The following is a 24,855-nucleotide window of genomic DNA, read 5'->3' on the forward strand; positions in this document are numbered from 1 at the left end:
CGTCTGTTCAAAGGTACCGCAAAAACGGCTCAACCGATCGCAACGATATTTTGGGTGGGTATTCCTGGGACCCCTGGGAGTAAAATAGGCTATAGTGTTTTTCCAAATTTTCCAATTTTCCAGTTTTTCCAAACACGATGGAATAATATTTACCGATATGAACAGTGATGTGGCTTTTGTTGAAATTACAAATACTGTTTATTCTACGTACCAAGAGAGAGTAGATCGACTTCTGACAAACTCTTCCTTTATAAATGTGCGGCTCCGAAGTAACATGGCAGCGTGTGCAAAGCCACTGAGAAAAAAAGACGTGCAGCGGCCACTTCTGTTTTGCAGAATTCAATCTTTTTTCAAAATGGGCGCCATGTACCGTTTAGATTTTGATGATTTGCGTGTGATATAATTCAACGGATGTTTATATGAATCGTTTAAAATCAAGAAGGCCTTCAATTTCTGATATTTTGCCTTTTCATTTGGGCTTCCCAATTGAAGCCCCGCCCATAGGGCGGGTACCGTTGCTAGTCAGTATAATAGGAACGGTGTTCGGGCATTTCTCACTCTCATTATACCAGCAACGATCAATTCTTGAAGATGTAAATGCCCACAACTCTTTCAAAACTGGAACGTTACAATTTTCCAGATGCATCGGGATGATTAAGTGAATTTTTTTTTTTAATAAAATTGACCATTGACATATATATCCGTTTTCAAATATCGAATGCAAACAAATATCGAATGCAAATATAACACGACAAGTGTTACAACATTGTGACAAACGCAATGGTTATATGCTTTACTTCGATAATCTTCAATTAAAGCCAGGTTTTTCAACAGGCGGCATTCCGTACATTATATGGCAGTACTGTATAATGCAAAATTTTCAATAACAAAATATAAAAAATTCAAAAATATTTATTGCAATTCTCCAGCACATGGGTGTGAGGTGGCAAGTAACTGTTTGTGCGAAAGAGATGAGTAATGCACGTGACGTGACATACGTAGATCACATGGCGTGCAGGAGAGGACTATGGTGAGTTTTGTAATGGTACAGGAAGTGTGAAGAAGGACAAAACTGGACCTTCACAGTATTAGGCCAACTATATTAAATGAGGGAGGAGCATGCTCCGGCATCAAAGAAGCCACGATCATGAGTGGTGTTGCACAGCTTGCAGGTTCCCACATTTGATGGATGTTTAATCTGAAAGGATTCTGCAGCTCAGTTTGACATAATGGCATCGCAATACGGATGGAACAATCCACAAAATGACAGCTTATCTCACTGCTAGTCTTCGGAGTCAAGCTGCTTCTGTATTGAGGAATCTACCACTGGATAAAAGGGGGATGTTTTAGGGCAGTCACTAAGGTTCTGGCCAACAGGTTCGGATCGGGTCACCAGACAAGCTTAAACAGGGATTGCTATAAAAACTGGCTTCAGGAACATGGCGACGTGTTACAAGACTTGACTCAAGAGATAGAAAAAGCTGGCCCTTTATATTATGGGGGCTCTGTGACAATGCTGGCTTTGCTGACATGGGATGAATTTGTGATCACGCTCGTGGAACATGACTTACGCTTGATAATTATCAAGCATAAGTCATGTCATCTGATCTGATTATGAGTCATCTGATTATAATCAGACAGGGAACGCCACGGTTCTTGCAGACAACTGTTTAATTGTGACATAACTTGGGTCAGCTCAGAGCTGCTGCCATCAATGGGTGAACCGTCCCATTGGGAGTGTTGACATGCGTCTAGTGACAGAGAGACTAGTAGAAAAGTTGGACAACATGTGTACCCAAAGATGTCAGTTGAGAAAAAGAGAGGCCACATGGACACACAGCTGAGACCACCTTCTACTTCCAGACTGAGTTGTTGGAAGTGAAGCAGTGAGGAATGCAGAAAGCAGCCAACTCAAGGACCGCAGGCTGTTTTCCCAACATTATAGGTCACCAAGTGATGTAATGTCCTTGTAAAATGGTTGGCAGGCAGAGTGGGGGAACGGAGCATGCCTCACCTCAACTCAGTGAGGTGACTATCAATGGCACTTCCAGAGAAAAGTACAGCTTCCTTGAGTCCCATTGGAGTGGCCGGGATAGAGAAGGCAACCGTTTGTGCAAAGAGGGGTTTGTGGGAATGCAGTCATGTGTACTTATCTTAGATATGGGGTCGACTGTGGCAATAGTTAAAGCAAACCTAGTCTTTAAATTCCCTGCTGTTTCCCTTGATCTTCAAAAATATTGGCATGTTCTTTGATCCATATTGTGTCTTGCAGTGTACCTATCCGAGTGTCAGCCAGACAGCAGCTGTATCACTCTCTGCTAATATGGAATTGATTAAATGTTTGTTTGATTCATGGAACATATTCTTCAATCCTGTAAAATCACATTCTGACCCTCTCACTCTGGAAGGATTGTCAAAATAACACATCTGTCTATTTCCATGACATTTTAGACTCACCATCAGTAATGACCTCTCCTGGACTGATCATATAACAAAGCTGGCCTCCAACTCCAGTTGCAGATGAGGCATCCTCCATCGTGGCTTTTATCCATGTCTCATTAATGCAGTACTGCTCTTCTCTATGTGCTGGTGCAGAAGGATCACATCTGTGTCTCCTTAACTCTGCAGAATCTAAAGCTCACACAATTATTGGAATCTCCCACGACAAGGCCGAAGCACAATACCTGATTCTCGCTCGCACATCACAGCCTCATATAAGTGGCCTACATTTTAAAACTGCCTCTCCTTTGTCGAGCTCTCGCTCTTCTCTCATCCTTCTTCCCCTCCACAGCAACTTCAGGATGCATAAATTGCATAAATTTTAACCCTCTTTCACCTCGCTCTTTCTTGAGGCTCAATGTTGTAAAGACAAAAAAAAGAAAAAAAATTACATTTGCTCTCCTTCATTGTTCTGTAATCTTTCCTGTCCTGATTGAAGGATTCCATCAAGGGCTTGAAACAACAGGCAGGTAAACCTGCTAATACTGACTTTCAGTAGTACGAGCATGAGGTCATGAGAGCATGAACCAAAGTTTCAGTTGTCCTCAGATTTAAGCATGCGTGGGTTTGGATATTGGGCACAGATGGAACAAAATGGATTTACAGATTACAGAAATGTGTTGGGTCTACAGTGACATTTAAGTTGGAATAAACGGTGATCCCCAAGCTTCAATATTGAGGGGTTAAGCTTTAATACAGATGACAGGCCAAGGATCAACATGTCAGTTCTCACAGAATTCAATTTGAAAAAGCTCATGGACATCCTTGGTTAAACATCAGAGACAGGAATTCAGAGGAAACACATGGTATCACAACAATATAATGCACAGGCAATATAACAATTGTGCTCATCAACATGTAGTATGTACAACTGAGACTGTTCCCAATATTATTAACACTGACACTCTTCCATTGTTCCTCATGATACTTCGGAATCCTACTGCACATAATCAGAGACGTACTGGGTATGGGCTGCTTCTTTCTTCATGTCAATCACCTCGATGATCGCACATTCCGGAGCAACTTGTTTTGGCACCATGGTGTATTTCAGGCTTCTGCTTTCTGTGTTTGATGTGGCTATATGGTCCAGCCAGTCCTACATGGAGGGACCACCAGAGAAATCTACATGAGGAAATTAATTCATTCATTCATTACTTTATTGAAACATAGAATTGTGGCATTTAACATTCAGGATCACCTACTAGAAGATGGCACAAACATCTAAATGCCTTGTTTGAAAGACGATGTTCTGTATGATCGAAAGCCCTGCATGTAATGTACTGGATGACAGTTTACAGAAGGATCCCATTCAATAAGAATTGAACACAGACCAAACGCTATCATGTGTCATTCAAGACAAGCATTTCAATTGTGGCAAACTACATTAAACTGAATATGTGTGATTCCATACCAGTAGAGAAACTGGTAAAAATAATCGTCCCTGTACAGTTTCGAGGTCAGTAAACCATATGTAGACCACAACCTCTGTTTGACTATTTCTCCAACAATATGTCAAACTGGGAAGTTGCTTCCTGTTCAAGACAGCTTGTGGACATACATTGTTGAACTTCCCTTTAAAGCTGGCTGTAAGAATCTGAATTTAGATATTCTAGTACACTCACTCCCGACAGGGGTGACAGGAAGGGTCATGTTGTTATCCTATCTAGGGTATATAGATTACAGTAGATCTAGGCTCAGGGACGTTAGTCTGTGGGGGACGCGATAAGCATAGAATGCCTCAAGGACATCGAGATTCCTCTCTTTCAGTTTTGTGTTATACAGCAATAGTGACTGTTCAAAAAGGTAATCATACGTGTTTGTGGTTTATAATGTGTTTATTTCCGGTTGGGAGTGCCCCATATAAAACGCCACGATAAGCCATTTATACATGTTAACACAGCGTTTGTCCAAGGAGGAAAAACCCCTTGGGGAGGGTTGGTGTTAAATTATTATGTTATTCATATTATGCTATACTAGCAACGGTACCCGCCCTACAGCCGGGGCTTCAATTGGGAAGCCCAAATGAAAAGGCAAAATATCAGAAGGCTTTTTTTATTTTAAACGATTCATATAAACATCCGTTGAATCATATCACATGCAAATCATCAAAATCTAAACAGTACATGGCGCCCATTTTGAAAAAAGATTAAATTCTGCAAAACGGAAGGGCGCTACACATCTTTCTCAGTCGCCCGTTTATGTGTGAAGAGTGCGCGCCGAATCTGTTACACGGAAGCGGCCACTACACCTGTTTCTCAGTCGCTTTGCACACGCTGCCGTGTTACTTCGGAGCCGCACGTTTATATAGGAAGAGTTCGTCAGGAGTCGATCTACTCTCTCCTGGTACGTAGAATAAACAGTATTTGTAGAATTTCAACAAAAGCCATATCACTGTTCATATCGGTAAATATTATTCCATCGTGTTTGGGAAAATTTGAAAAATTGGAAAAACAATATAGCCTATTTTACTCCCAGGGGTCCCAGGAATGCCCACCCAAAATATCGTTACGATCGGTTCAGCCGTTTTTGCGGTACCTTTGAACGGACAGACTGACATTTGGTGAATTATAGTAAGATTATCACTAGTGTTGTTATTGCTTTTGTTCTTAGAAGGAAAAACGCCATGATAAGCTATATGTACACCTAGCATATGGATTTAGCCAGGGGTTGGGTAGGGGAAGAGAAGGGAGAGGGTGAAGTCGCAACAATATCCATCCTGTGATCCTTAGTCCTCCTGTCAAGTTTGGTTGTGATTGGACAAGTAACAAACAAATATATCACAACATATCGATTGTCCGCGATCCCCCACTTTTTCATTTGAATAAAGTATATCATAAAATGTGTTGCTCTGTACAATCCACACAGGTCCTGAAGCGAGATGTTCCCCAAATGCATCAACTAATTTATTATGTATAAATCAATATTAACTTTCCCCAAATATGTTGTTATCCCTTAAATCCGCTACTGCACTGGTGGGCCGTATTTAATAAAAGAGACCGGTATCGACTTGTGCATGTGCTGGATTTCATTAGTTGGAGTAAGCACGTATTGCATGGTGCGCATCCTCTGAAAATGTATCACTTGTGCATGAGTACTGACCATTGAACTGTATACAAGACTGGAAAGATAATTATGAGTGGTGTGAATTTGTCACCACAAAGCACAGCCACTATCTTGGGAGGCCCACTTGCAGCAGATATATTTTGACTCCCGTGCCTTACTTAGAGACTTTGATTATTTGAATCTCTCATTTAGCTGCTCTAGCTGCAAAATGCCCAATGTTGTCTCCATAAAGTGTACCAATCGTTCAAGAAAAGGATGTGGAAAGACATTTCACAAGTACTCCTCTTCCTGGACACAAGCAAGGCATACGGGCAAGATGGCACTCCTCGTGTCTTGAACGAGTGTGCTTCAGAACTTGCTCACGTGCTTGCTCTTTTGTTTTGTTTTTGTTTAAAAAGCCAAACACTTCCCCCCTTCCTGGAAACGAGCCTTAGTACAGGTACAGCCTATTTTAAAGAAGGGTGATCGTTCAAACCCTTCCAACTACCATCCTATTGCTCTGACTTATACTATTTCCAAGGTCTTTGAATGTCTTCTCAATTCCCATTTCCTAGAGCATCTTGAATCTCACAGGCTTCTATCTGACTATCAATATGGCTTTCGTGAGGCAACATCTACCGGTGATATCCTTTCTCACGTACAATCTCATCTCTGAGACGGTGACGGTCACCTCTTCTCTGAGAGACTTTGAGGAATCCTTTGTTGTCGGCCTTGATATCTCAAAAACCTTTGACAGAATTTGGCATCGGGTCTGATATCCAAGCTTCCCTCTTTTGGTTTTCCTCCTTCATCTGCTCTATTATCAAGCTTTCTCTCTGACTGCTCTATCTCCATAATTGTTGATGGTTCAACTTCTCCCTCCTTCCCCATCTACATTGGTGTCCCTCATGGTTCTGTCCCGTCTCCAACACCCTTCCTTCTTTATGCCTCCGCCGACAAAGTCGTCGGAGGCATTGTGTTTTCAGGTTGTCCGTCTGGCTGGCTGTACGTCCGTCCGTCCGTCCGCAATAGGTTTTCGTTACCGTGATAACTTGAGAACGGTTATTAGTCAAACTTGGTGCAGGCATTATAATGAGGTAAAGATGAACTGATTAGATTTTGGGATCACGAGGTCAGAGGTCAGAGGTCATGGTCGGTAAAAAATACTTACCGTAATAACTTGTGAACCAGTGATGGGATTCTGACCAAATTTGGTACACGAATGTAGAATGATGTAAAGATGAACTGATTAGATTTTGGTGCTAAGAGGTCAAAGGAAAATGTCTGTAATAGGTCTATAACTTGAGAACGGCTGAAGTGATCTAATTCAAACTTGATACAGGTATGTATGATGTTGTAAAGTTTAACTTATTAAATTTTGGGGTCAAAGGTCAGAGGTCATATCAGGTAAAAATGTGAGAACTTGTGAACAGGTGAAGGGGTTAAATTAACACTTGGTACAGGTATGTATAATGATGTAAACATGAACTGATTAAATTTTGGGGTAAATAGGTCAAAGGTCAGCAGTCATGTTAGGTATAAATGTGCTGACTTGGGCACAGCTGAATGGATTTAAATCAAACTTCATACAAGTATTATAATGATGTAAAAATGTGGGCGGAGGCATATCAGTTGACATCATGACGTCGAACAGTGCCGTTCTAGTTTTATCAATGACCTTCTTTCTTCTACAAATAACAACATGCACTGTTATCCTGATGACTCGACATACATTCCTCCATGTTTTTCCCATCTGCCCCATCTTCTCTCAGCCAATCTACATCTCGTTTGATCACAGCCACCTCTTTAAATTAGGATTTGGAGAAGATTTCCCGGTGGGGCAAATGTAAGCCGGTTCGGTTTCATGCTTCGAAAACTCCATTTCTTCCCATCTCTCAAGCACCTCTCAACTCTCCAATCTCCTTTGAAAGCTCCACAATTACACCAAGTGATTCAATAAACCTACTAGGTATTACCTTAACATTAAATCCTGGAATCCACACATTACACACAAATAGCTAAGTCTGCCTCGAAGAAACTTGGAGTCCTGTTCTGATATGAACGATTCTTCTCCTCTCAACCCCCCCCCCCCCCCCCACTCTTTTGACAAGGGGGGATTAAAATGCATTGCTCCGTGCAATCCACACAGGCCTGGATGCGGGATGTTCTCCAAATACATCATCTAATTATGTATACATCATTATTACCTTTCCCCAAATAAGTTATCTCTTAAATCGACACTGCACTGGTGTGCATTATTTAATAACCTTAGTGATTCTTCACCATTGAGTGATAAGGCCAAAAACGATATAAAGGATGACATTTCATAAAGTTGTGGACGACTTATGACAAAACTTGGTGGATGAGTTGGTTAGGCAACAAGAACAAGCCAATTAGATTTTGGGTCAGGTCCGGATTCAGATCTGACCTATCGGAGGGAATCAAAAGTAACAAAACGTAAACTATTCAGCCTGGCCGAGGTATGCTCTCCAGTTTGTAAATGTTGTGGTCCAAACTTTATAGATGTACTCACATTGTAATGGTACAGCACTGTACATACTTTATAGACGATCTAACATTCTAATTAGTACATATGGTCAAATGTGTTATGCGGCCCCGCCCCCATCAGGCTGATTGACAGTCGTTGTCCCGCCCACCCCTCTTGACACTTCATTGCCCAATGTGTAAATATTCAGTTACGCCTACTTTTCGTGGAATCCTTTCATGTTGTGAAAATTTTGAGGTGTCATGGACCTTCCCACTGTAAAATGCAGTAGATTAGCGTTTGAACAAAGTACTGAGCTTCAACCAATGTTGAGTTACTGTCTGAAAAGAAGAATTACAAATTTTGCTATTTTTGTTTTGTCAATTTTGTAGTTCAGACATGCTGTCCAAACGTTTAACCCTTTGTGTGCTGCTGTCGCAGATTTGTGACAGGATGAATATATATATTTTTTTAATGACAAAGAAATGTAATTTTTAAGTGAAATTTTTGAAGAAAAAAAAAGATGCAGCACACAAAGGGTTAAATGAGTGTTATTTGATGTGAAATCCTCCACAGACGATGGACTGGTAGGTACTTTCATGGAGGGCTAGAGGAGAGATACAAGTTTGTATCTTGGTAGATTTTCTTATTTGAGGAATTGTGTGTCATCCCTGCTTAGGAAGTCTTCCGACTTCCTGATATATTGTCAATTCAATTTTAAATTCGATATTAAAGCGCGGTGTTACGCGCGCTGTTTGTAAACAAGGAGGAAGCGGACAACGCGGTAATTTGTAAGAGTCTTTATTCAAGAGCTCACTGTAACACTGAACTCTCCGTCTCCGGGCTGCGCGCCCCGTGTATATCGTGAGGCCACGCCTCTCTCCCGGGCGTGGCCCACCCCCACTCGGTGTGCGGGGTGATGTCACCACGTCAGTGCTTTCGTGTCCGCCACACGCGCCCCCCCAGAATCCCCGCGCACCTGAAGGGCCAGTTTGCGGGGCAAACGGATGACCCGGCCGAAGCGCCCCCTGGCGACTGGCGGCGTCTGGGCTGCAGGGATGCCATCTGGGATGCCTCCGGCTGCCCCTGGGATGGGTGCAGGACCGGGGGGCGGCGTGGCGGCGGGGCTGGGCGGTGCCGGGGGTCCGCCCATAGGGGGGCGGCCCCGACATGGGGGTCGGGCCACTGGCGGTGGATGGTCCACGTCGAGGTGGGCCGGCTTGAGGCGGTCCACAGAAACGCGGTCAGGAGTACCGCCGATGTCCAGGGTGAAGTGCTTCACCCCGGTCTCCAGCACGTGGAAAGGCCCGTCGTACGGGGGCCGCAGTGGTGTCCGGTGGGCATCGTGGCGGACGAAGACGTACTCCGCCGTGCGAAGCTCCGGGGTGACGTGCGTCGGTGGGTGCCCGTGGCGTGCCGTTGGCACCGGGGCGAACCTCTGGGCTGTCTCCTGCAGAGCGGAGCGCTGCTGTGCCGCGGACCATGATGCCGTGGAGTCGGGGAGGAACTCGCCCGGCACCCGCAGCGGTTGCCCGAAGACCAACTCTGCCGCGGATGCGCGCAGGTCCTCCTTGGGCGCCATCCGGAGGCCCAGCAGGACCCAGGGGAGCCTGTCGACCCAGCCGCCGTCGCGGAGGGTGGCCCGGAGCGCGGCCTTCAATGAGCGGTGAAATCGCTCACACAGGCCGTTAGCCTGGGGGTGGTAGGCCGTGGTTCGGTGCAGCCGGACCCCGAGCCCCTGCGCGACCGCCCCCCAGAGCTCCGAGGTGAACTGGGGGCCGCGGTCAGATGAGATGTCTGAGGGGGTGCCGAACCGGGCGACCCACCCAGGTGGCGATGAAAGCCTGCGCGACGTCCGCCGCCGTCGTCGACGCCAAGGGCACGGCCTCCGGCCACCGGGTGGTGCGGTCCACCATGGTGAGGACGTGGGTGAAACCCCGCGAGGGGGGCAGAGGTCCCACCAGGTCCACGTGGACGTGGTCAAACCGGCGTTCCGGCACCGTAAACGGGGCCAACGGGGCCTGGGTGTGCCGGTGCACCTTGGCGCGCTGGCACGCGAGGCACGTCCTGGCCCAGCCGCGGACGGCCTTCCGGAGGCCATGCCAGACGAATTTGTCGGCGATCAACCTTTGGGAGGCCCTCACGCCCGGGTGGATGGCGTCAAACACCTGGCGCTGCCAGCCCGCAGGCACGATGGGGCGAGGTCGCCCCAGGGAGACGTCGCACAAGAGGGCCGCGCCCACGCCGTCGAACGGCACCTCGGTGACGCGGAGGCCCGTGACGGCGGTCCGCAAGGCCTGGACATCGGGGTCAGCGGCCTGGTCCGCTGCCATCCGGGCATAGTCGATGCCGAGGTGGACTGCGTGGGCGACGGCCCGGGAAAGGCAATCCGCCACCGGGTTGTCCTTCCCCGTGACGTGCCGGATGTCCGTCGTGTACTCAGACACGGCCGAGAGGTGACGCTGCTGCCGGGCCGACCACGGCTCGGTGACCTTGCCCATCGCGAAGACCAGCGGCTTGTGGTCGACGAAGGCCGTGAATGCACGGCCCTCGAGCAGATGGCGGAAGTGCCTGACCGCCAAGTGAAGCCCGAGCAACTCGCGGTCGAAGGTACTGTAACGGCGTTCGGGCGGGCGAAGCTGCCGGCTAAAGAACGCCAGTGGTTGCCAAGCTCCACACACCCATTGCTCGTGCACCGCGCCCACCACGTAGTCCGAGGCGTTGGTGGTGAGGGCGATCGGCGCATTGGGCGCCGGGTGCACGAGCATGGTGGCGTCAGCCAAGGCGAGCTTCGCGCCCGTGAACACCGTGTCCATCTGCTCGGTCCAGGTGACGTCGCCTTTGCCCGGCTTACCTCGGAGAGCTTCGTGCAGGGGGTGCAGGAGCTGGGCGATACGGGGCAGGAACCGATGGTAAAAGTTCACCATGCCCAGGAACTCCTGCAGCCCCCTGATCGTGCGGGGGCGCGGAAACCCCTTCACCGCCTCCACCTTGGCCGGCAGGGGGACGGCTCCGTGCCTGGTGATGCGGTGCCCCAGAAAATCGAGTTCGGCGACGCCGAACCGGCACTTTGCGGGGATCACAATCAGGCCATGCTGGCCCAGGCGTTCGAAGAGCGTGCGGAGGTGGTGTAGGTGCTCTTCGCGGGACGCGCTGGCGACGAGGATATCGTCCAGGTAGACGTATACAAAATCCAAGTCGCGCAGGACGCTGTCCATCAGCCGCTGGAACGCCTCAGCCGCATTCTTCAGACCGAAGGGCATCCGCAGGAATTCGAAGAGTCCGAACGACGTGATGACCGCCGTCTTCGGGACGTCCTCCGGCCTGACGGGGACCTGATGGTAACCGCGTATGAGGTCCACCTTCGAGAAGAAGGACATGCCCGCCAAACGGGCGGAAAAGTCCTGAATGTGGGGGACGGGGTAGCGTTCGGGGGTGGTGGCGTCATTGAGACGGCGATAGTCCCCGCATGGTCGCCATCCCCCGCCGGGCTTCGGCACGATGTGCAGCGGCGACGCCCAAGCACTCTCCGAGCGCCGAACGATGCCGAGTCGCTCCAGGGTAGCGAACTCCGCTTTTGCTACCGCCAGCTTCGTCGGCTCAAGGCGGCGTGCCCGGGCGTAGACCGGTGGCCCGACGGTGGGGATGTGATGGGCCACCCCGTGCTTGACGGCCCCCGCCAAGAAGGTGGGCCGTGTGAGGGCCGGGAAGCCGGCGAGGAGGCGGGTGAATTCGTCCGCTGCCGGAAGCGTACAGATCAACGTGGCCGGAACCGAACCGTTCAGCAAGCCGCTTGGCAAGCCGCTCGGTGAGCCGCTCATGGGCTGCTCGACGAGCTGGGCAGCGCACAAGCGAGCGAGCTGAACGTCTCGGCCTGAACAAGACGTCTGTGCTTTACATCGACCAGGAGCCCATTTGCGCACAGGACGTCCGCGCCAAGCAATGCCATGGGCACGTCGGCGGTGACGAACGACCATCGGAAAACCTGCCCTCCGAACCGCAGAGAGAGGCAGCGTTTTCCGTACGTACGGATGGGCGTCCCGTTTGCGGCAAGCAGCGCGGGGCCCCCCGCCCGCGGCGTGCTTGTCCGACGTACCGGCAGGAACGACACTCACCTGCGCTCCTGTGTTGCACAGGTAACGGCGCCCGGATAAGGTGTCCGTGATGAACAGCAGGCTGTTCGAATGGCCGGCGCTCATTGCCACTATCGAGCGCCGGCCCGGGCATTTCCCGACCTGTTGAAGGAGCATGGCGGATGACACTGTCGAGCCTCGTGGCCGAACTTGGCGTGGAACCAGCACCAGGCTCCGCCAGGCCGGCGGAGTTGGCGGTGTTCCCCGCGGTGGCGGTTTTCGCCGCGGCGGTGGGCGGGGCGTGGCGGCGGCCACGAGGTGCGTATCAGCATGCTGCATATGCTGTGTAAGCTGATGCTGTGGATCAGCATCATCAGCATCATCAGCCTCGAGGTCCGTGACGGCCGCACCGACTCTCGCCCGCGTGTCCGAAGCCGCGAAGTACCTGTCTGCCGTGGCGGCCAATGCTCGGGGTTCCGTTAGCACGGTCCCGGCCAACGCGAGGCGTACCTGTGCTGGAAGTTGGCGACGGAAAAGCGCCCGGAATAGAGAACCATGGGCTTCGTCGCCCAACAGTGACAGCATATGGTCCATTCGGACCAACAGGCACGTGTCGCCGAGCTCGGGGAGATCCAGGAGGCGGTCGGCCCATGCGTCCTCCGTGAGGCCGAACGTGGCTAGGAGCAGCCGCTTGAGTGCCTCGTACTTGTGGCCGTCCGGTGGGTGGCGAAGGACGGACACAACTCGAGCGGCGTGCCGGGCCCGAGGGAGGCGACGACGTGGCAGTAGCGCGTGTCGTCGTGGGTGAGGCGCCGAAGCTGAAACTGGGCTTCGGCTTGGATGAACCAAACTTCGGCCTGGGCCTCCCAAAATTCGGGAAGTTTAATCGACATCGCATTGTTCGCCATGGCAATGGCGTCGTGTTTGGAAGGATCGCTACGGCAGATCCAACGTCGAGTGTCACCAGTAAAGCGCGGTGTTACGCGCGCTGTTTGTAAACAAGGAGGAAGCGGACAACGCGGTAATTTGTAAGAGTCTTTATTCAAGAGCTCACTGTAACACTGAACTCTCCGGGCTGTGCGCCCCGTGTATATCGTGAGGCCACGCCTCTCTCCGGGCGTGGCCCACCCCCACTTGGTGTGCGGGGTGATGTCACCACGTCAGTGCTTCCCCTTCTCTCCCCATCTTGTCTTCCGCTCCCTCTTTTTGTGTGTTTTGTTTGTCTGGTTGATTTGTTTGTGAAATAAATGTTAGCTCTTTCACGAGCCTCGATTCAGTATACACAAAAAAAAAAAAAAAAAAAAAAAAGGGCTTTCGTGTCCGCCACAATATCAGATTTCAAATTGGTCACTATTTATGCGATTATATCAAATTCATGAAAATGACAAAAAAAACATTATCATCTTCTTCATAGCCACTTCAAAATCATTTTCCCAGGTTATGCCACCCCCACCCCCCCCCCCCCCCCCCCCTCACACTTTCAATAGCGATCAACGCTCCTGGGCCATTGGCAACTCAAGGGTGGGCCGTTATGATGTTCGTTTCTTACCCTCTGCCAACCTCTGGAACTCTTTACCTTCCCATGTCTTTCCGAACACTTACGACCTTCCCCTTTTCAAAATGCAGATTTTTTACTTCCTCAAAACTCTAAAGACTATTCTCTCTTTCTTCACTTTTCTATCAATGCAGCTCTTTTATTGAAGGCCTGGCCTCGATGAGGACTATATAGTCCGTGACTGGAGCCTTCAAAATTTAAAAAACGAAGTTATGACATTCATTCTGGATTTTGGTGAAATTAATGTGTGAAAATCGATGGAGTTTGGCTTTGTGGCTCAGGTTTCCCGCTTAGTTCATTGTGTGACAAACGACGCAATGATTTGTAAACATATTGTTATAAATCTGAACGAACTGAAAACTGTATAAATAAAGTCCTTCAAATAAAATAAAAAATCACATGTGACTTGAATATTGAATGTTAATTTTGCGTTGAAAGTCAGTCAATGTCGATGACATGAACAGTTTCTCACAAACATGACGCAACGCAGGCCACTGTGAATAATTCACTGGGACTAGCAACGTGGCTGTGCGGAGGCGAAACTGGTGTGTGCAACGTGAATGGCTTCCAGTCTAATATACTGTACGGATAGACATTTCTACTGCAGTGCTGTGCTGCTTAAAGTTCTCTTCTAAAGGATCTTCTTTGCTCGCCCATAGCAGAATTTTTAAAGTAAGAAAAGTTCATTCAAGCATTGTTGCATTGGAGATGAATGTGTAAATAGAGTGCCAAGGGCCCTCAAAAGGTGGACCTCGGTCCATTTCCGGAAATCAAGCTAATCCGAACACCCACCTGGTGTTTATCCATTAAACCCAATTGGATAAATGATAAATGCCGGAAGGGATCAATGCAGGAAGTGATTAACATTTAGATTTATATCTATTTAGCAAGGAAATCCGATGCAGGACGAGGCATTTCGGCCCATCATGCCTGCGCTATACCAACACCAAAGGATGTGTTCCACAGCTTGCTATTGCTTGCCAAGTGAGTTATTGAGTCAAAGTGCTCCACTTAACAACATGTTGATCTCCATGGAAACAACGCTGTCGTGGTAGTCGAGCAAATGCTGCCCGGGCAGTTGTTTTCAGTTTTACTCGATCCGAGTAAGAGGGAAAGAAAGATAAACAAATGGGGAATCAGAAGGAGGACCTCCATGTCAAACATATCTATGCAGCCTACCACTGCGTATTTTTTGTGGGGTGGGGGGGGGGGGGGGCGAGCAGAGTTTCCATGAGATATTGAAGAATTAGGATGAAAGTATAAGCAACAATAAAAGTATGAATGCACGTTTACATCTGACATTTTGAGCCAATAATAAACTTTGGCACCAAGAAAAAAGCTCGAAATTCGAAGCTCTCCCTTTTTTGAGTAAGTTAATTATTCAAAAGAAACCTGGCCAAGGTGGTCGGATTAAATGCTCAGAATGCACCACAGCAAAGAGCGTTAAAGAATGAATTCACAACTTGACAACAGTAATATCACATGCTTCCAGTCAAATTTACCTTTATGGCTTCATCTGGCTTTGGAATGTTTGGAAATAATTGATTCTTGATCCTAAAAGAAAGCACAAAGAGAATTAGAAATTAATCAATGAATACCTTTTGCAAGCTTGTACAGTAACATTTTCAAAATATTCTAGTCTTCCGTGAGAACATCAGGTGGGTAAGGAGAATGACAACATCTGTTTACTTTACATGATATGCAAGATGGATGTTTTGGAATGTCCAAGAAAACGCTGAGACAATTGCAAAATTCACATGTACTCCTCTATATGAATGTGGATATATAATATTCATTCCAAAAACAAATTGGGATCAATATGGTATAATATAGATATATATATAGTATTATATATATATATATATATATATATATATATATATATATATATATATATATATAATATATATATATATATATATATATATATATATATATATATATATATATATATATATATATATATATATACGTAATATTATTCCGTAATTATATATATCTATATATATATATACGTAATATTATACCGTAATTATATATATGTATATATATATATATATATATATATATATATATATATATATATATAACACAGTGTGTGTGTGTGTGTGTGTGTGTGTGTGTGTGTGTGTGTGTGTGTGTGTGTAATGTTACCGATAGACTCCGAAACGGAGAGGCTCACGTGCTTGATATTTGGCATAGACATGGCCATTGAGCCTGGGACGAACATGGCCAAGACAATATTTGACGAGATCCATATTTTTTATTCATATTTACCTCAGCGCATTTCAGCGAAGTACCCGCTAATCTCAGCCAGTGCGAGCAGCTCGCTGATTCGCTCAGAGCGATCACGTGATGTTCCATCCCGTCACACGTCACACGTTTGCACGTAATTCAGGGCGAAAAGCCATTGCATTTTTTCACCTTTATGCGATCGTGTTTTGTGTCGATTTTGTGCGATATGAATTAAATTTCAATTCATATTTCGTGTTTACGAATTCGAATACGAAGGATTTCCCCTTTCCCCTTTCGATTTCGAATACGAATCGAATACGAGCTTGAGTCGAGAGGGCGAATGTACGGGTTGGGAATGTGCGGGTCTCCCTTCCCCCGCCCGGCAACGCCGGTACTGGAGGGAGTGGGTCATAGGATCAGTGAGTCTCCAAAATCCGCTTCGTGCTCTTTCGAAGATGCAGGACGATGTCGCGATTGTTGTGCTGCTCTCCGACCATGAGAACTGCAACGTCATTGTTGACTGGCCCTCCCCTTCCCTCCCCCTTCCCCCTCCCCCGTCCGTCCTCCCCCTCCCCCCCCATTCCCCCTCCCCCGTCCGTCCTCCCCCCTCCCCCTCTCCCCCTCCCCCTCTCCCCCTCCCCCCTCCCCCCTCCCCCAGTTGTTCTGAATTGTTAGTCAGTTGTCCTGAATGTTAACCTGAATAACAGACTTGGCATTTAATATGGAATTATTTTTTTTCTTCTCTTGGGTTTACTTTCTTAACTCAATATATCAATCTGGTGAGTTTCTTTTACACTTTGGTGATTTATTTGTTAAAAGAAGCATGTCACTGATTGTCTGTCGCAGCAAGAAGTCAACAACAGGATTATATCACAGGTGGCGTGGCAAAATGTACGGACAAGTGCATTTGATGATTGGCTTCACAGTCGGGTATACAAGGGTTGTTGCGTTCTGTATTAGTGGAAAACAACTGCTGCACGTCTCCAAAAGTTATTGCTGCTTCCTCTGGAGATGGTCCGTCAACTCGACAATGCTGTTTGTCATGGAGTGGTGGCTTTACGAAATTACAGCATGAAACAGCGTGCTATTGCTCGGCAGTATGGCATCACTCAAGGTCAGGTGTCAAAGATCCTGAAACGAAATGCTCAGAGGGGTGTCCCTCCTCCAATACCGAGGCCAGGACGTCCCCGCAGAACCACAAGGAGGGATGATCGCCAGCTGCACCGGTTAGTCCGCAATGGCTGTACCAAGTCAGCTAATCGGCTTAGGGCTGAGTGGCACCAACTGACAAATGTGCCTGTATCCAAAAGGCTAGTCAATCAACGACTGGTTCAAGCAGGCTATCATGCCAGGCGTCCCCTGAGAAAGCCACGCCTGACCAGACAACACCGCCAGCGCCGATTGCAGTGGGCCAGAGAGCACCGTCAATGGCAGCCAGAACACTGGAATCACGTGATCTTCAGTGATGAGTCTAGATTTCTGGTCTATCGTCAAGATGGCCACGTTTGAGTGTGCAGACAAGTGCATGAAGCCTACAGCAAAGATTGTATAGTGCCAAGAGTCCAAGCTGGAGGTGGTGGGGTGACCGTTTGGGCTGCTTTTCATGCAGGGGGCAAAACTGACCTGGTTGTTCTGAATGTTAACCTGAACCAGTTCAAGTACAGGGCCATTCTGGATGAAACATTGCTTCCATTTGCTCGTGCAGCCTTTCGAGGAAACTTTGTCTTCCAAGATGACAATGCACGGCCTCATCATGCTCGCATGATCCAACACTTTCTTGCTGACCGTGGTGTAGAGCATATGGAGTGGCCTGCCATGTCCCCGGATATGAATCCGATAGAGAACTTGTGGGCAGAATTAACGCGTCAAATCAGCCACTTGGACCAGCAGCCGACCTCTGTGCGTGAATTTCAGCAGGCTATTGTCACTGCATGGCAAGCGATTCCTGTCCAATCCTTGGCAAATCTCGTGAACAGCATACTTCAACGTGTACGTGCTCTCCTGAATGCTCGTAGGGGTTTCACGAAGTACTGAACTATAATTTTACTGTCCGTAATCCCAGTCGTAATTTAACTTTTGTTTTTGTTAAAAAAAAATTTGGCTAATGTGCAAAATGAAGAGATACTTCTGGAAAACGTACAGAAGTTTAACACAGTACTGTCCATGAATTGAGTTCGATATCAGTTTACATCACTTTCAAGGATCAATTTATTTGTTTCGAAATGTCAAATGTGGTTTTTGTTTCTTTTAAAGGTCACATGAACAAAATCTAGAATAATTTCAACATAATTCCAATGAACTTTTGGTTCCAAGACATCTTGAAAAGTAAGTTCACCCCCACAAAAAAAAATTCCATATTAAATGCCAAGTCTGTATATATATATATATATATATATATATATATATATATATATATATATATATATATATATATATTGTTGCGGATCTCCTCGTCAGCCTTTCCCCTTACCAAGGGGGGGTTAGTCCCCTTGTCTTTGACTAGCCGACGGGATCCGTGGCTATGACGTCACTTCCGGACAGCATTGGGTAGGGTCATAGGACTGATCACTAATACCTAATTACCAACGCTGCCCAGGAAGCAAGGAAATAAGCCCCACTCGAATCGCGGTTATAGGTGGAAACGCCGAGCGGTAGCGAACCATGATCCGAGCCGTTAACAATGACTAAACCCGATCCGAGCGGTTCTAATCGTGCCACGCTTACCCAATGGAGGAAAACACTGATACGGTCGAATTAGGAAAGACAGGAAGAACAGATTGGTTTATTACACTATGCACAATGAAGAAGAAGAACACACAGTGCAGCCTTATTACAGTCTTAACTTAGCCCCTGGACACGGGCCCGTTTCACACTCAGACACACTCACACGGGGCTTGTAGAGGGTCACGTTGATGGTCAGGAATGATGGCGTCCAGGCAGTTCGCTCTGGTCCCCGACTCGCTCCGCGAAGAAGATGGTCAGGACGGCAGAAGCTCTCCGCGTGTCGTTGGCGCACACGGGATTAAATGCGGGGTGAAAGGTAAGGCTGGCTGGGCGGTTACTTGCGACCACGGTCGCATACGTAATAGATGAACCGGCGCTATATGCGCTCCCAATACGAATTCGTATGCGCTCCCGATACAAATTCGTATGCGCTCCCAATACAAGTTCTTTACAAAGCGCAAATCGTGCAAGTCCTCACAGCACGGTCCTCTCGCATAAGTCCTTTCACCAAGCCCTCTCCCAACGAGTACCCTCACCAAGCCCTCTCCCAACGAGTCCCTCTCAAGGGCCAGTCCTTTCACAACGAAGTTCGCCTCACGAGTCCTTTTACAGTGCAGTCCTCTCACAGTGCGCTCTCCCAACAAATCCTTTACAGCACGCGTATCCTCTGCAAGTCCTCTCACAAAGCCCTCTCCCAAAGAGTCCTTTACAGCGCGCGTATCCTCTGCAAGTCCTTTCACAAAACCCTCTCCCAACGAGTCCTTGACAGCGCGCATATCCTCTGCAAGTCCTTTCACAAAACCCTCTCCCAACGAGTCCTTTACAGCACGCGTATCCTCTGCAAGTCCTCACAAGGGCTTTGTGCGTGCGCTTATATAGGCACGCCCTTACCACGCCCCTCATGCCATGCCCTTAGAGCCCTGATTGGTTATAGCTCTTACTGTCTCCCGCTGCCGCTTCCCAACCTCAACGCCGGCCCCACCCTTTTTTAGGCCTACCTCGTGTCCCTTGACTTGTGAGCATCCTAATTTGAGGTGCAATAGCCAAAATGGGGCGCGGGATGGATGCTACCCAACGAGGTAGGTTTGGGGGGTGGAGGCAAAATGAACGGGGCCTATCTTATTTCTTTTACACAATGCAGATGATACTAGGGAAATGGCCTTATCCTCACACATACTATGACATAACTAATGTTCTAAGGGGCCGACGTGTTGCTTGTGGACTAACTATGGGGGCAAACCTTTAACCTTTAATGATGTTATATGTACACTCTCAAAACCACAACAATATATATATATATATATATATATATATATATATATATATATATATATATATATATATATATATATATATATATATATATTGTTGCGGATATGAGATTGGCATCCATCCATATCCGCTTGTAAATATTCCCCTATTTCCTCCATACTTCCCAACTATCCCCAATCCCCCATTCCCTAGTCCCATTTCCTGTAAACAACACTCTGTAGACCCGACCTCCCCCTATTTCCCCCATTAAATGTCGCATCCAGGTCCACCGCATCTCACGTAGACAACTATAGGACATCTTGCTAGTTATTCTTAGTTTATGTCAGTTAAGGACTCGTTTCCATTAATTCTGACTCTTCGTTGCACCAGAATGTGATTGTATGGCACCGTTAGGAAGTTTAGGACCTCCCAATACCTCCCCGCAGCTCTTCCTCACGGTTCAGCAACAACAACAGCAACAGCAACAACAACGACAGCGGCGGCGGCGCGGGGAGTGTGCGTCCTCACTCCGGCTTGGTTGGTGGGGGGTGTTGGGAGGGCACCAAGCCTTTCCAACGAGCCGCCATTGAACATGTGCTCGACGGGGTTACCAAGTAGGGGCTCGCTGTCAGCTCCTCGTCAAGGGCGGAGCCCGGTAACCCCGCACCCAATAGAAGCGGCGGACCGATCCCATCTGGGGCGGAGCCAACGAGCCGAGGGCGTGTCACTCCCCGCTGAGCATGGCAGAAAGAGGGAGGTGACGTCAGATGCGCGCAGAGCTTGGAGAGAGAAGGACGCCACCTCCGAGCGCTGCGACACCTCCCCGCATCTCTGGACTGGACCGTGCTTGATTCTGTCCCTGAGCCAAGGTGCACCTTGTGCTATCGACTGCCTGTCCTTCCCTGCCATCAATCCCTGTGTAAGTCAGTCTTGTTCCGTTTGTCTGTGGTCTGTCTGGGATAAGATAAGATTGTGTCTAAGTGCCTATCTCTTCTGTGTCTTTACCTCATTGCCTTGTAATCTACCCCTTTTCTCCCCCACTAATTACATCCTCCTCCGGAGGTCTTGAGAACTGTACCCCTTGCGTCATTTCATTTATCCCAGTCGTTGTGTCCTTTCCTTCATTGATTTAGCGTAGCGCGATTTGGCCAACGTTCGAGTGGAATCGGGTGAGTTGGGGGTAATCGGGTAAACTGTGCGAACACGGCGGCCATTCCGCTCGGCCCATCATAACATCTTAAGCCGTGTCCGTAACAATTGGTGTCGGGAAGTGGGATTGGACCCGAAGCGCGCTTCACGCGCTCAAAATTATTAACGGTGAAATTTGTTTTGTTTTAAAATAAAAACCCGAATTTTGAAAGTCGCGCTATGGCAGATCAAGACGGCTGGGTTCCGGTAGAGGAGAGTGAGGCAGGGTCGATCCAGGACCAAATTGAGGGACAAGAGGAGAGCGAAGCAGTGAGGGCGGCAGGTTCGCAAAATGGCGTCCTCGCGCACGAGGCTTCAGGCGCGCAAAGTGGCGTCCTCGCGCACGTGGGTGTAGCGGCACCAAATTTTGCCGCACCCGTGACCGTAGCAGCGGCCGCAGCACCAATGAACTGGGGCCTATTCATGCAGCAGATGCAGGCCTTCATGGTCAAGGCGGATGAGGGGAGGGAAGAGAACAGGGGGATGAGAAACCAAATTTTAGTAATGGGGAACCAGATGGATGCTCAGGGTGAGCGATTGGAGGGCCAAATGGGGGTAATGGGGTCCAATAGCGAGAAATTGAGGGAGGACATGGGGTCCAATAGCGAGAAATTGAGGGAGGACATGGGGGCCAATAGCCAACGTTTAGAACAAAGGATGGGGGCCCAGATCGGAGGGTTAGGGAGTAGAACAGAGGGATTAGACAATAGATTAGGGGAAATACAGGAGGGGTTAATGGGGGTAGAAAACAGAATGGCCGTTCAGGAGAATCAAATGGAAGGGATGAAAAAGGGGTTAGAGGGGTTAGAAAACAGTATGGAAGGCAAATTGAGGGACATGAGGGACCAAGCGGAAAGGGAAGTTAAACAAATGGGGGCAGCAGTTAGAGGGGGTCAGAATGGGGGTTTAAACTAAATTGGATGCTCACAGGGAGGAAATGGAGCAGATGAGGGTGGCATCTGGGCAGGAGATGCAAGTGATGGGAGAGGAGATCAGAAGAGGTGTGAGTGAGGAGGTCGGAGGAGTGCGCGAGGAGGTGAGGCACTGTAAGGAGCGCATGGAGAAGGAGGTGAGAAAGGGGACTGTAAAATTGCAAGGTGGTATAGAGGAGTTGACGCTGGAAGTGGAACAGCTGACGGAGGGACAAAAAGAACTAATGGGGGACCAGGTAAAGAAGAACACAGCGGTAATAGAGGGTTTTAAATCGACACAGAAGGAGATGAAAAAGGACGTAGGGGTAATTAAAAAAGAGTGTCAGACGGTACATGAGGACCTGACGAGGAAAATGAACAAGGTGGTAGAGGTGATGGAGGTTAAAGAGCGGGAGGTGCGGGAGCACATAGAAAAAAATAAGGTGGAGTTAGAGGAAGAACTTCAGGGGGCGCACGAGGAGATGAAGGAGGTGAAGCAGAAATTAGAAGAAGTGGAAGAAGGGGTGAGCGAAATTAAGAAGCGACGGAGAGAGGATAAGAAAGAGATAAAGGAGGAAGTAAAAGAATTGGTCCAAAGTCTGTGTTCGGATCGTGATGATGTGCTCATTAACCGGATGAGGGATTCGCAGGTGATGGAGGAGAAGCGAAGAGAAAGAGGACCCGGTGTAAGTGGTGACCAATATGGTCATGCGTATGATGCGCCAGGTGATTTAATAAGCTTGGGGGTCGAGATAGACCCGGATGTTCGTGAGAGGCCGAGAGTGAGGTGTATGGCTGGTCCGGAGGGTATGGAACGAGGGTGCGAGCGAGAGGGTCCGGTGATGGGAGAGGGTGTGCGAGAAAGATGTGTGACGGACAGGTGCATGGGGAAAGAGTGCGCTGTCAAGAGTAAGGGTGAGTGCGCTGTCAAGAGTGGAGGTGAGAGTAGTAAGAGTGACACGGAGCGTGAGTTGGTTGTGACAGGTGAGCGACGATGTACACCTGGAATGGAAGGATGCACACCTGGAATGGTAGAGCGTGTGTGGGAATGCACACTTGAGTTGGTCGTGAGGCACGTGGTTGGGTGTGCGAGTGAAAGCACACCTGTGATTGTCACAGAGGAGGTGACCGAGGAAGGGGCGTGAAGAGGTGTGTTGGTGAGGTGTGCGACCAACGAATGTGTGCCAAAGTGTTCGGTGGTCGGGTGTGTGACCAAGGCTGTGAGTGGAATGAGTGTACCTGGGTGTGTTAGAGAAGGTACGACGAGGAGCATGGGAACAGCTGGATGTATGGGCAAGAAAGGGGTAGCGTATGCATGTAAGCATGCAGGTGAGGCATCGACGGTAACTGGGTTAGCGGTTAGAGCGACTTTTAGCCGAATCGGGCCCTCGGTGCGTGCCGGGCTTCGCGTGCCGCGAGAACCAGCGGGGATCCGAGCCACGGCGGGTTCGAAAGGACCGCCGTACGCGATCCACGCTGGGCCTCGCTTGGAACGGCCGCGTCCGTGCTCAACTAGGCGGAGCGGGCAGCTCGATAGGAAGGGTCGTCATGGCGACCACTTTTTGTTGAGACGTGCCGGCAGGTCGAGATCGGGACATTGGATGGCTCCACGCCGAGGTGGTGCGTGGGATCTCGGCCCGGGTAAGCCCCCGGCCCTGCCCCGAATGCGGGACGTATCCAGCCGCTGGCCCAAAACAACCCGCATTCATTGCTCGGCTGTACGAAGCCGAGCTTTAGAAGGGAATTGGCGCACCGAGAGGCATTAGTAAGTAGACTGTAATGACGAGGATAGTGTTTTGGCCCCGAAATTAGAAAAACAAAATTTGATGATTGGTACAGTGATTGGCAGTAATGATTGGCAGATGATGGGTAGTGATTGGCAAATTTTTGATTTGTTGAAATTTGGTGTGCAAAATTGGTAGTGGGAGATGCCCGATGTGGTGGGATGGCAACTCTGTCATCCCTCACAAAGTGGGGGCAAATGCGCTATAGTTTATGGGGTTGATGGCAGTGAAAACTAGCCCGGGTGGGTTAGGATATTGTGTGTAGGGACCTAGAAGATGACATTAGGTGACGTTAAGGTTAGTTAGTGACAAGGATACCTGTAGTGGGGACGCAGGTAGATTAGTATGGATGATAATGATGAGGGAGCGCAATAGTTTAAAGGGATGACTGGGAAGCGCAAGTTTCAGAGGGGAGTAGTTAGATGAGATGATGCTGTGTGAGAACTGGACAGGTGTGTGGAGCAGTGTATGAGTAGTGAGTGTTGTGGATCAGCGCGAATGCGCTTAGGGGAGAGAAGGGTGCAGGCGGCACCAAGTATGAGAGCACAGGTGTGCAAGTGCAGGTGTGTGGAATACATGGAGTATTGGAATGAGTGGTGTGGAGAGAGTTGGAGTAAGTGGTACGGAGTGGTGTGCATGGTGCGAAGGTGTGGATGGGGGAAGAGTGGACCCCTTTCACGAGTACCCGGGGCGGGTAGTGTAAGTGTTAGGTAGAGGGTATAGGTAAATTGTGGTTGGATATTGGCATTTGTGGTGCGGTTGCAGAATGGTATTGTGGATGGGTGCATTAGTGTTGTGGAAATGGCTGGGCGTGTAGCCTGTTAGTGTGTGTAGTTGGTTTGGGCACTCCACCACTGTGAGGATGTCGGCCAGGTGAGGCCGCAGGTGGGCTCTGGGAGCCGTTAGTGTCAGTGGGTGCCTGAGGATCCCGGGTGTGGATCGGGCAGCCCGTGCCAGAGAGGGCACTGAGGGGGTGAGAGTGCGAGAGGGCCTTCCCCAGTTAGTTAGGTTAGGGTGAGGAGCAGGTAAGCTCGGGTGGCAACTACAGTGGTGGAGGTGTGCAGGTGGGTAGACCTGCTGGGAGAGCTACAAGTCACAGCCCAGAAAT

At 48.7% G+C, this 24,855-nt stretch overlaps 1 protein-coding gene across 1 annotated transcript in view; it reads right to left on the minus strand.

The window, feature by feature from the left end:
* Positions 1 to 779: 779 nt before the first annotated feature.
* The window catches only part of LOC137415031 (uncharacterized), a 117,013-nt gene continuing 92,937 nt past the window's right edge, over positions 780 to 24,855 (minus strand). The window contains exons 9-10 of the mRNA XM_078767643.1: positions 15,157 to 15,208; positions 780 to 3,595 (exon numbers count right to left, since the gene is read on the minus strand). Of these exons, the coding sequence (XP_078623769.1) occupies positions 3,437 to 3,595; positions 15,157 to 15,208 (211 nt within the window). The 3' untranslated portion in view covers positions 780 to 3,436. The remainder of the gene's footprint in view (positions 3,596 to 15,156; positions 15,209 to 24,855) is intronic.

Source organism: Myxine glutinosa, chromosome 13, assembly GCF_964187855.1.
Source record: "Myxine glutinosa chromosome 13, kmMyxGlut1.1, whole genome shotgun sequence".
NCBI lineage: Eukaryota > Metazoa > Chordata > Myxini > Myxiniformes > Myxinidae > Myxine > Myxine glutinosa.